The sequence below is a fragment of the Typopeltis vanoorti genome, chromosome 16 (assembly GCF_054136105.1).
Source record: "Typopeltis vanoorti isolate ZY-2024b chromosome 16, IOZ_Tvanoo_1.0, whole genome shotgun sequence".
Classification (NCBI taxonomy): domain Eukaryota; kingdom Metazoa; phylum Arthropoda; class Arachnida; order Uropygi; family Thelyphonidae; genus Typopeltis; species Typopeltis vanoorti.
The window spans coordinates 37186665-37200000 of NC_143564.1; the positions used below are offsets into that span (position 1 = coordinate 37186665).

At 38.0% G+C, this 13336-nt stretch overlaps 1 protein-coding gene across 1 annotated transcript in view; it reads right to left on the reverse strand.

The window, feature by feature from the left end:
• The window catches only part of LOC150097958 (uncharacterized), a 35315-nt gene continuing 21979 nt past the window's right edge, over positions 1 to 13336 (reverse strand). Inside the window, exon 3 of the mRNA XM_090406336.1 lies at positions 1 to 1044. Coding sequence (XP_090262462.1) covers positions 110 to 1044 — 935 coding nt within the window. The 3' untranslated portion in view covers positions 1 to 109. The remainder of the gene's footprint in view (positions 1045 to 13336) is intronic.

Consider the following 13336-nt stretch of genomic DNA (forward strand, 5'->3'; position numbering starts at 1 on the left):
TTATTTTTATTTTTCATTCTCATATAATTAAAATTACAAGTAGTCATGAATCTGCCTTACATGTTCACGATGATCATTAGAACCATGATGAAACACAGGATATATCTGTCTATATGTTGTAGAAATCTGTGGGTGTCACAGCTCGTCTTAATGACTGTTGAATCATGAAGTTTTTGATGAGATATTTCTTATCTCCACATAGAGTGAGAATACCACCAAGGAGATAAAATGCTAAAAATCCTGCTATACCAAGAATAACATACTTCTTTGTATCAGTTTTTTGCTTTTCTCTACTTTGGCTAATTGTTTGTGGATCTCTCTTCTTTTGATAATTCCTTCTGACGTTCACATTTTTTGACTGTGCTTTTACACTGCTTGTGTTATTAATATGCCTTGAAGATCTTGATTGAATTATTCCTAGATGTAGTTTGTTTAGGAAATTCATAAAATGCTGTTTTACTTTTTTCGAATATATTACTTTAAGTTCTGGGTTAGCAACAGTTTCAATTTCCTTTATTATTCTCATATATTCATCAACAATAGCATTTTTCAAAAATGGGTCTGTTAAGGCATATATCTTTCTTCCAATCATTACTTTTTCTCCAGATAAGGATGGATAATTGGAAAATCTTTGATTCATTTTTTTTTGGTCAGTTTTCTGCTTTTCTTTACTTTGACTGACTGTTTGTGGATCTCTCTTCTGTTGATAATTCCTTATGAAGTTCACATATTTTGTCTGTGCTTTCACACTGCTTGAGTTATTAATATGCCTTGAAGATCTTGACTGAATCATTTTTGGAAATAGTTGTTTGTATAAGAAATCATTGAATTGTTTTACTTTTTTCAGATATATCTCTTTAAGTTCTGGGTTGTCAGCAGTTTCAATTTTATTTTTTATTCTCATATATTCATCAGCAATAGCATTTTTCAAAAATGGGTCTGTTAAGGCATATATCTTCCTTCCAATCATTACTTTTTCTCCATGTAAGAATAGATAACCGCAAAATCTTCGGTTCAATCTTTGCTTGATGGAACTAAGCACCCCTGTTAAAATAAGTCATGTTTATAAAAGTTTCTTAATTATGGTTGATAAAATGTATATATTGCAGGCACTGCAATTTATACAATGCATCTCACATTGATATCTGGCCATAAATTTTTAGTTTATTTTTTTATTTATTTACTTTAATTTTTTATCTAAATTCCACTCACAGAACATAAATCTATCACACATTATTAGTGTGTGTGGGCTAAGGATTAGATAATTTAGTTCTCTGCTTTAATTAGAGACCAAACATGGAGCTTCGGGCCTCCATTAATTGAGAGGCAGGAAGAATGCTGGTGACAAATACTATCTACCACTTTAAGACTTTCACAAACATTTATGTCTGCAGTGGTATTCAAGCCCACAATTATGGTGAACACAGAAATACTATCCACTTGGCTAACCAGGCCAGATACAAACTTATTGAATGGCCAGATATTGTGTGAATTAACAGAATATGAATAAAGCTATATACAGTTAATGAAATTAATTAGTAACTACAAGGTAATATGTTCCATGTACAGTTATTTCAGAAACTAGATACCAGTAAATTTTGTTGTACAAGAAGATATTTACATGAACAATCACACCACCAACCTTTTCGACAGTGTAGCATCCTCAAAAAAACTCTCACCAAGCCAAGGCTTTTTGTTCAAATGATACAGCCGTTGAAAGCTCAAGAATCTTTGCAACACCTTTTTAGCCACTGGCTATAGCCCATATGAAATAGATAAAATATTGCATGCTCCTCCTATCCGTCCAACACCAAACATATAGGATCACAGCAAAACTATCCCATCTCATATGTTAATAGTATATCAGAAAAAATAGCCAAAGTTCTCTGCAAATATGATCTCAATGCCACTTTCAAACCTTTCCCCATCAGCTAGCTATCTTCTTGCATTTTCCTAATTATGCATCCTCTTGAACAACCCAGAATTCTGCATTCTCTTGAACATCCCAGAGTGTGTAAAGTTTACAGTGCCTGCATTTTGGCCTACTTTGGACAAACTGGTAGATCAGTTAACATCTGCCTTGAAGAACATAAAAATTACATTTGCAATTATATGTATAGTCAGGACGGTCGGACCATGCTCTGGATACTCCTTCACATAGGATCAGATGGAGGAAAACATCTTTATTACATAGAAGTCATTATAGAGCTGAGAGAGAGAGACTATTTTTAGAATCAGCATCAGCTGTGAAGCACTCTTCTAATCTCAACAAGTATGTTGCATTAATTCATCATAGATCTGGGAGACTGTCATTTTAAGACCTGATAGCTGGACTTCTCTAAATCAAACCATAGAGGGCATATTATGTAAGGACACTGGTTCTGTTTTCTGTTGCAACTGAAACTGTTTTCTTCAATTACGTAGTTTAGTGCTGTGTGCCTATCACAGTTATAATTGTGATCTGATGTGGGTTAGAAAACCGGCAAAATATTAGTGAGTTTAATAAATATCCCTCCCCCCCTCTTGGTGTTGTTTATACTGTAAAACATGAAAGTTTTGTGATGTTAAGTTAAACACTGTTGGTCTTATTTAAAATCAAGGGAGGAAGAACAGTGATAGATCCTGCATTGCCAAGCATAAATAATCTATCAGTGAATTATTATTAGTAGTAGTAGTAGTATCTTTTGTTTGAGTGTGATTGAATATTGAATGGATATAATTCTTGACTTTTTTTTTGGAGATAAACAAAAGAAGAATAAATGTGACATTATTAATTAATCAGATTATACTCAACATTGTCAACAAACATCATTAGAAGTTAACAAAAAAATGTCCATTGCTAAACTTGACAAATTATTATTCTCAGCATGTCATAATATGTTACAACTCTTTATTTTTTAATCGAAATTATAATACATTATTTGTTACTAAAGCTGTGTAGCTCAGTGGATGTGGCATTTGCACACCATGGCGCTTGGCCACACAAAGGAAGAATTAGTTTCGAGTCTAGTCGACAACTAGAGGAAACTTTTCTAAGCATTTTTTCGACCAGTTCCCAAGTTAGTCAATTTCTGGCACAGGCAAGCGAGTTTTTTCTCCCGGAAACTCAAGAAAATCGACCGTAGAACCCACACTATTTCAGACATTAAATATATTGTGTTAGGGACCACGAGATGGCGGCACTTGTTGAGCCATTCTTTTCACTGTGTGCCACTTAATTAGTGATAGCCTTGGGCCAGGTATCTCTGATTGGGTACCAGTGGAGATTGAACTGCCCACTCAGTCTCCAAAAGTTAGATAGGGCTAAACGGCCTTGCCTACTCCTTATACGGAAATAAAAAGGCATTAGCGGATTTTTTTTTTTTTTTGTTACTAATCTACTTATATCTAGCTATTAGTGAGTTAGCCACTATCATACGGAAGTGGAGGTTTTTTCTCCCAGGAATTCGAGTTTTTTGTCCCTCAGACAAACCGAACCTGTGAACACACACTTCTACAGACAAAAATTGTTAAGTGGTGTTGTTCAGTCAACTATTATTAAGCGATATACTTTCAGAAATGGTTTCTGATGCATACGAGAAATATGGCGCCCAAGGCATCGATGTTCACTGATATCAACGTGCAGGATTTAATGCAATGTACCGTGTTTAATGTATTCGTTTCTGAGAGTGAACGGTTTGTGGTATGAGAGCAAGACTGTAAAAAATATTTGTCAGAAATTTTCGTAAGCGAGTATAAGAAATGTGAGTCATGTTGGGAGCAAAAGAATGAAGTGACAGATATGATGGTTATAAGGTAGGATTGTCAAAGTGTTGTGAAGAACGTAGTGGAAGCAATGAATGATAGTGCACGAAATACGAATGAGCAGGGCACCCAAGTAATGAGAGGGCTCCCCTCCTCATTGTTTGGGACCCTTAAATTGGCTGTAATCCCCCCCCCCCGGCTAGGGCCTCATTTGCATAAGTACGACCCTGCGAATGAGACTTTGAAGGAAGTGGTTGAAAGTAACAATGTGGATGATGAGATGCCAGCAAAATGAAATTGCATGTTTATGCGGACTCCTTCACAGGGCAAAACGTGAGGTTGAGCAACTGTAGAAATGATTGGTGTGTGGTACAAAAGGATGGAGAATGAAAGAAAGAAAGAGTGAATGGGAAAAGCATAAAAGTGTGAGAAATTGAGAGAAAAGAGATTGTATTGTATGAGGATTCGATGATAAGAGGTATACCTAATTAGAAAGTGACAAAAGCATGTTTTCTAGTTGTGAAGATAAAGGATGTTAGTGAAGTTTTAAGTTTGCAGAAGAAAGAAGCAAACAAATTAATTGTTTTGGCAGGCACAAATGATTTGAAAGGTGGAAAATATGCAATGAGAGATGATATGAAAGAGTTGTTAGAAGAAGCAAAATGAAGAGTAAGAAAATAAAGCTTGTGAGTCTGCTGCCTCAGTATGATAGGATAGAGAAGGGCCATGATTGTCAATGAGAAGATGGTGTAGGAGGAATGGTATGCAGTTTTACAGATGCATAAGGTGAATTTGATGGGCATAAGGACATGTATATGCCTGATGGACTGCACTTAAATGGGTTTTGGATTTGGAGTTATGTGCTTGATGAAAGTGTTGTTCAGTGAGATTTGGTAGTGTATAACCAGGGAAACTAGAGTTAGTGGGGGGGGGGGGGGCAATCAAGCATGTGTCTAGCCACCCCGAGGATAGATAAGCATGAGTGTAGGAATGATTATGAAGATCTGGATGCAGTTTCCCAGGTTTTAAATCTGAATTGGTAAGTAATGACATTATGTAAGGGTAACTGTGGGCACAAGGGGATGCTGCAGGAGGAGAGATATTAATGATAGCTGAAGAACTTCAACCAACAAAAATAGAAGTTAAAGAAGATTGTAGATCTGATGGAAATGGTTCCTTTGAGGCTGTCTGGTATGAGATAGAGGCCAACAGGACAAAATATATTGTTGGTTGCTGCTATAGACCTGGGTCCAGTAGAAAATGTGGATGACACGCATCAGCAGATGGCCAGAACACCTTACACACTTTCCTATCCCATTTGAACAGCCAACATCCAAGCATCCAATTCATGGCAAAAATAGAAAGTAACAACAGTCTGCCCTTCCTATACACTCTAGTTACAAGACAACCAAATGGATCCCTGACCTTTACAGTCTACAGAACTCCCTCCTCCCACACACACAGGTAGATACATCCATTAAGTCACATCACCCCATCCCCCTCTCCCCAACAATTTGGGACTATAAAACCTTAGTCCACTGGACAAAATTAATTTGTTCAGATAACAATGCACTCAACATAGAACTCACCCTCATAAAAACACTTTTTTGGCCAACCTTCCACCAAATACAAAGAATTTTAACACCACATATCTACACCTCCCCCCCCTCCCAAGCATAGATTACATCAAATCTATAACCATTCTTGATATTTGTGGCATCTCAGGAAAAGGTGGCCAAGATATTAAAAAAGCACAATCTTGTGACTACCTATAAACAACACAGAAAGCTAGCAGCTCTTATCCACTCCTTCAAAGACCCACTACAACCTCTGGATTTACCTGGAGTTTACCAGGTACCCCTGCAGATGCAACCTTCCTTACTATGGACAAACAGTAGGACAGTCAACATGCATATATCAGAGCACCAGGATTACATCTATTCCACCGCTACAGCCACTCAGGATTGGCAGACCGTTCCCTGGATACCTGCCATAGGATCTATTGGAAAAAAGCCACCTTACTCCACCAAAGCAAATTCAAGTTCAAGAGTGCAGGCCGAGCACTCATTCTGCTAATCTGAATGAGTGCTCAGCCTGCGCTCATTCTGCTGATCTGCTGATGCATCATCGTATCGTATAGTGTTTAAGGAAATTAACAAAACATTTGTTAATAAATAAAATTATTTACTTATTATCCTATATTTTGCCAAAGTCAAATAAGCATCATCATCAGGGATGATTGATGCTGATTTGACTTTGACAGGGATCATCTAATACACTTGTATTAGACACATGCACACAAGCACACTTCAGTACCAAAGATGAAAAAAACAGAGATACAAGAAAACCTAAAGTCCTACAATTACGACACCTAATGGCTTCAGTTATTTGTACTTGGTCATTGGGTTGACTGTTTGCAGATGAGGGTTTCCATATGGGGGGGGGGGGAGTCTGATACAACCATATTTGTTTAGATTGGGATAGCTGCAGCTGATTCAAGGAAAAGCCTCTTGAACTTGAATTTGCTTTAGTGGAATAAGGTGGCTTTTTTCCAATAGATCCTGCTAAGGAATGTGTTTAATACACTATATGATACGATGATGCATCAGCAGATTAGCAGAATGAGTGCAGGCCGAGCAATTATCATGAGAGACTTCAACTATAGTGATAGAGATTGGAAGGAAGAAAGGGCACATGGCAAAATGGAAATGAAATTTATACAGTTACTAAGGGATAATTACCTGAAAAAGCACATAATGGAAGGGACCAGGGGTTTGAGAGTATTGGATCTGGTAATAGCATCAGAAGATCTATCTATAAATGCAGTAGCAACTCTACCTCCGATCGGGGAAAGTGACCATGCAGTCTTGTTCTGGGAAGTTGCTTAACATGTGGAAATTTCAGTCAAGAAAGGGTTTATGCAGAACTAAAAAGCTGGTGATTATGACAAACTTAGGAGGTAGTTTGGAGCAGTGCCATGGCATAAGAAACTACATGGAATGAATGTTAGTGGATGGGAAGTGGTCAAGGATTGTTTGAGCGAGGCAGTATGAGAATGTATACCCGGGGTCAGGAGGATAAACTGAGTAGGGATTAAATGGATGACTAGCGGTATAAATCAGAAGCTGCAAAAAAAAGAAAGCATTGTGCATGGAACATAAACATGCCCATGAGCAGTATAAAGCACAAGCAAGAAGGGTAACTAGTATAGTAAGGAAGACTAAATCAGATTAAGAAAAAATTAGCTAAGTAGGCCAAAATAAATCCAAAAGAGTTTTTTTGCTACATAGCAAGTAAAAGAAAGAATGATTATGGAAAGATAACGTTACTAAGTGCTGATGGTAGGAAAGTGAGTGACAGAAGTAGAAGAAATAGTTCTGTTATTAAGTGATCACTTTACAAGGTTATATCATCCAGGTGGTGAATTTGCAGTTAATGAAGTGACAGAGACTGATGTGAGCATTGAGATAGATGAATTGGAGATAAAACAGTATACTGAAAAATATGAATACAGCAGTGGGCCTGCAGTATGTCTGCTAGTGTGCTACGAGAATGTGCAAGTGAACTGGCAGTGCCTCTGACAAAGTTGTTTAATCTAAGTTTCAACTACTGTAAGATTCCAAGGTTGTGTAAACAGGTAAGATAGTTCCATTACATAAAGGTGGCTCCAAGACAGAAGTAGCAAATTACAGACCAATTAAATCGCTGGAGTGGTGGTGAAAATATTGGAAAAGTTGATTAAAAGTAAAATTCAGGAATTGGTGGATAGGAATATGATACTTTATAGGAGGCAGCATGGCTTTGTAAAAGGTAGATCCTGCCTCAGTAATTTATTCACATTTTATAATAAGGTGAGTGACAACAGAATTGGATAAAGGAAATGACTACACAATGATACTGCTGGACTTTGCAAAAGCATTTCACAGAATATCACATAGAAAAACTATTACATAAGTTGGAGAAAATCAGAATGGATATGAGGCTGGTGGCATGGATGGAGAGTGTGTGTGTGTGGGGGGGAGCTGATAGACAGACATCAGAGGGTGGTGTATGGTGGAGTGGAATCAAGGCAAATGAGGGTGACTAGCAGAGTGCCCAGGGCTCTGTACTAGACCACTACTCTTTAATTTGTATATTAATGATATAGCAGAAGATTTGAAGGAGGACATTCAGTTGTTTGCCAATGATGCAAAACTAGGGACAGCAGTAGTTGATAAAGGCGATGTAGATATCTTATAAATTAATGTCAATAAATTGGCAGTTTGGGAAACAGACAATGGTTGTCAATTCACTGTTGTAAAATGTAAGGTAATGCACTTAGGGATGAAGAATTACACACTTTGTAATTCTTCAAAGAATTACAAAGTGTGTAATTAATCTTTAAACTAGTACCATCAGTTTACAGGAAATTTATGAGGCAAGTGATCTGGAGGTGATGGTAGATAGAGATTTGGAATTCAGAGGCCAAATTGCAAGGGTTGGCAAAACAGCTCAGAGGATTGCTTTGATGCTGAAGAACACAATGACAAGTAAAGATAGGAAGGTTATAATCCCTGTTTATAAGGCTATGATGTGGCCACATTGACTATTGTGCACAGATTTGGTCACCTGTGTTTCTTAGGGATTGAGAGTGGTGGAGAAGATTCAGAGATGAGTGACCAAGCTGGTGACAGGTCTGTGGAATGTTCCCTATTGAGGGTTTGTGGGTTGCAGAGTTTAGCAGACAGGCAGAGGAGAAGAGATATGATAGAAACTTATAAGTTACTAAGGGGGACACTATAAGATTGATACAGAAGAAATTTTTCAGTACATGGGGAGTAGGGGGAAACAGGGGTCACACTTGGAAGCTATCTAAGAGTGTGGTTGGTAAGGGTGTGCAGACTAGGTACTTTTCTTGGAGAGTGATGAATGAGTGGAATGGACTGCCAGTGGTAGTTGTGAGCATCCTCCCAACAGCGAATGTGTTTAAGGAGATGTATGATAGGTATTGTATTAATGGATAGAGTGGATCTCCCATGATGAGTCTTTTGACTCCATGGAGTGCCTATATAAATAATAATAATTAATGGAGGTGCTATGTAATGCTAGTACAGTCTTAATTTTGAATGCACCTAATTCTACCAGTCATACATTCACATGGGTTGAGGCAGCAGATTTACACCCTCCTATATATCACTTTCTGATGTCTGTCCATAAGCCATCCACTCATCCAAGTCAACAGTTTATGTTCCAATCCCATATTCTCCATTTTATGCAACAGCCTTTTATGTGGTATCCATTCCTTTTATCCAAATTAGCTAAATTGCTAAAACGTGACCTCCATTTAGTAAACCGATGCTATTATTTGTAATTATAGTTGTCTCCCAATTCATTTCTGTATGTGAATTCTCACTAAATCTTCACCACTCCTGATAGGTCAGTAGTTAGATATATCAGTTTTTTGCAAGACCCTTATATGGTAGGGAAATTATCATACATTCTTTCCATTCCTGTGGGATCTTTCCTGAGATGAGGATCCAGTTATACAAAAATGTCAAGAGCCTAGCCAGTTTGGCTGAACATTACTTTGACAAACATGCTGTTGTAGAGAGACTGAACAGGGGGGGGGGGATTTGTAGAATGTGCAAGATTTTGATGGACTATGAGTTATAGCAAATGCAAAACAGACTGAAGAAATGAAAGCTAGCATAAATATTGTGTGAATAATGGAGAAAAAGTGGGCGAGACTGTGAGGTGAAAGAGCATATGAGTGAAGAAATGAAAATAAGTGATATGGAAGCGAAAGAAACTAGGAGTAAGAAAATGGAAGAAAGAAATGCCAGAACAAGAGGATGCAGGAGTGACAGAGAGTGAAATTATTGGAAATTATTGGAACGAGTTGTTCAGAATGAAAAATGAAACGAGGAACACACACAGTGATATCAGATGTTTTGTGGAAAAGAATGAAAGAGTACAAAAGAATAGAATGAAGGAAAGTAAAGAATAAGAGGTGACGAATGACTTGCAAATATATGGAGATTCCATTATTAGAGTTGTTGTTAATGAGGAGGTCCACAAGATCTGCTTTCCAGGAGGAAGAACGAGCAAGAAAATTATTTCTCTGTATATGAGAAATAAATGATCAACAGAGTTAGTGGTGGTTGTGGAAACAAATGATTTGGTGGAAATAAGGAGAATATAAGGAAGGCTATCAGGAGGTTATTGAGAAAAATGAAAGATAAGAGTGTAACAGAAAAAGTTTTCAGTGTGTTCATGAGGTATGACAATGATGAGTTGAGATGGAGAGTGAGAATCATAAATGACATTCTGGTATGGCTGTGTAAGGAGAAGGGAGTGCAGTTTGTATAAAGGTGACAGATTGCATTTGAATGGTTTTGGTGTGAATCAACTAGAAAGACTGAAGACATGCAGTGAGTGAAATGAGCAGGAGATCAGAGGACATAAAAGGTGGCGAAGTGGAAGATCAGGAGAGTGGAGTGGATGAGACAGAAGTGCTTGTTAATGGAAATAGTAGTAGTAGTGTAAGAGATGAAGACGGAATAGGAATGTAAGAGGGACAGGGGGATTCAGTAGGAAAGAAGTCAAGGCTTGGGAAGAGTGGATGTTGGAAGTAGTAGTGAATATGTGTATGGGGATGATCATCATGGGAATGGAATGAATCAGGGTGTGTGTGTGGGGGGGGGGGAATAAGTGGAGACAAAGGTGACTGGGGAAGGGTAGGTGTGGATGGGAGATCACAAGCAACAGATTGCTTGTGTAGGACTGGTTATTATAGACCTAAAAGTGAACTGTGTTTATTTACAAATGCCAAGCACATCGGAAATAAGGGAGATGAAATTTTTTCACTGATTCAATTTATTTACCCAATAATTGTTGGAATAAGAGAAACATGATTAAATGAGGATGATATCATGACTGGAATAGAAAATGGAAAGACAATGTTTTTTGTGGAGATAGAAAATATAAGAAGGAAAGGGGAAGAGTGCTGCTGATGATAGCAGGGAAATAAGGTCAGCATAAGTTGCAAGAGGAAAATAGAGGCAATGGTTTTGAGGCAGTATGGTGTGAGGTTGACAGGAAGATATTTAGTTGGATGTTGCTATAGACCAAGGAATATTGAAGAAATATATAAACATTTGGGTTAGTCAACAAGAGGAAGGATGGTCATTATGGGTGATTTTAATTATGCTAATACAGATCGGAAAGAAGAGAATGGGAATAAAGAAAATGAATTTGAGTTCTTGAGAGACAACTATCTTAGATATGTAAAGGAAGGTGTGCAAGGATTGAGAATTTAGATCTGATCATGTCATCAGAGAATGTGATTGTGAATGGGATGTCAAACATCCCTCCAGTTGATGAGTCATCATGGATTACAGGACTAGTGATTATGAGAAGGTTAGGAGACATCCTGGGGCTATAGCACAGAATGAGTAGTTAAACAAAAAAGGAAATAAATGGCAATTGGGAATTGGAAGAGATACTTAATAGCATCAGTGTGTGAATGTATTCCAAAGGTCAAATGGATGAATGAAGGGATTTAACATGAAACCTGGAAGAAAAAGACACTGTAGAGGCAGCACAGAATGAATAATAGTAATCATCAGTTGTGCAAAGCATGATAATATACACCCTCTGTCCAAAAAGAAACCGAACTTTTCGAAAATAGAAGAAACTAGTGGCATCACCTGTTGTATCTTTTTTGTTGTCGAAAGCGGCAACTTTCATCAATGATGTGTCAACTGTTTATGACATTTGTTTCATTAGAAGCCAAGTTATAGTGCCTAGAATGACAGTGTGTTTTGACGAACGGTCAGAAAATGAGTTTCAAACAGAGAGCTGCAATTGACTTTTGTGTTAAACTTGGTAAAAGTTTTACCGAAACGCATCAAATGCTTCAAAAAGCATACGGTGATGAATACTTATCCCATACTCAAGTTTACGAGTGGTTTAAGCGATTTCAAAGTGGCCTGAGACGCTTGAGGACCATGAAAAGCTGGACTGTCCAAAAACGGACTGAGCGAAGTTAACATCCAAAAAGTGCGTGATTTCATCAAAGAAAACCCGAAATCGTACGTGAAATTGATTGAAGACGAATTAGGGATTCCAAAATCAACTGTGCACAACATTTTGACTGAGAGTTTTGGCCTTCGTAAATTGAATTCGCGATTTGTTCCCCACAAGTTGACCGACGACCAAAAAATGTATCGAATTGAACACTGCAAAGACCTCATTAAAATCGCTCGTAAGGACTCAAACTTTCTTGAAACGATCGTTACTGGTGACGAAACGTGTCTTTAACATATATATGTTTTGAGTATGAGCCGGAAACAAAGCGCCAGAGTGCTGAGTGGAAACCACCAGAAGAGGGCCATTGGAAAAAAAGTCGCTTGGAGAAGTCAAAAGTAAAGACAATGCTGACTGATTTGTTTCTATGATTCCAAGGGCATTATCCACAAAGAATTCGTTGCGCCTGGCCTGCAGAACTTAAGCATCTTGTGGCAACTCGTATAGGTAAAAATTATAAGTTCCGCATTACTTCAACCTTGGTATACCTTAGGGTCTGGCTCCCACTGACGAGACCTGAATAAAGGTCGTAACCGGTCTGGTTAGTGGATCTTCCCTGAATGCATAGCATCATACATGTTTGCAAGGAGATGTGCTTTACATTATGGGAGATACTAAGGCAAGCGATCAGAGCTTACTCCACCTTTACCACGAGTTGCTTCAGACCTGAAGATACTTCAGGCGCAAACTTGACTTACTTGCTTGTTTGCTTACTTGGGAAAAAAGGATTAAAAACCAAATTTATAGAATTGCTTGGGGTGTGTGTGTGTGTGTGTGTGTGTTAAAGGTCGGCGCGGTTAGCATGGTGGCTTTGCGCTTCGCAACCATATGCCTGGGGAAGGAGTGTCCTAGGTTCAATTCTCGTCGACGACGTGAGGAACTTAAGGATCTGCCATAGCCAAGTTAGCCGGTCTTGGGCGTGGACAACAAATTTTTTTTTTCCGCCAGTTTATCTGGGGTTTTTCATCCTGCAAGCAGGCAAACCGAACCCGTGAACAAAGCTACAGTCATAGAAATACGACAAGGAAGGCAACGGGAAAACCACCTTGCGTCATTATCTCCCTAGTAATCAGCTGCAACCCTCTCAAAGAGAGGAAGTCACAGGATCTGATTAAATATGTTAAAGTTCATCTTCATCATGTGTATCAAGGATTTAGGCCTAGCATGGCTTGTTCCGGCCTTAGAAGTCATCGTTTAAGAGGACGTCCTGGTTTTCTTTTCCCTAATGGCTTGTACTTTAAGGCTTGTTTTGGTAATCTTTGTGTTTTCATTCCTTGAACATGTTCCATCCATTTATGTTTATATTTTTTTTAATTTTTTCTATTATTGGTTCTTGGTTTAATTCTTTCATAATTTCTTCATTTCTTTTGTGACCAAATAGGGTATACTTTGCAGTTTTTCTCATAAACTTCATTTCTGCTGTTGTTAATCTTTGTCTTTTTGTTTTATTGTCCAGATTTCGCTTCCATACATTAAGACTGGTAGGACTAATGTATTGTATACTTTTAGTCTGGTTTGTTTTTGA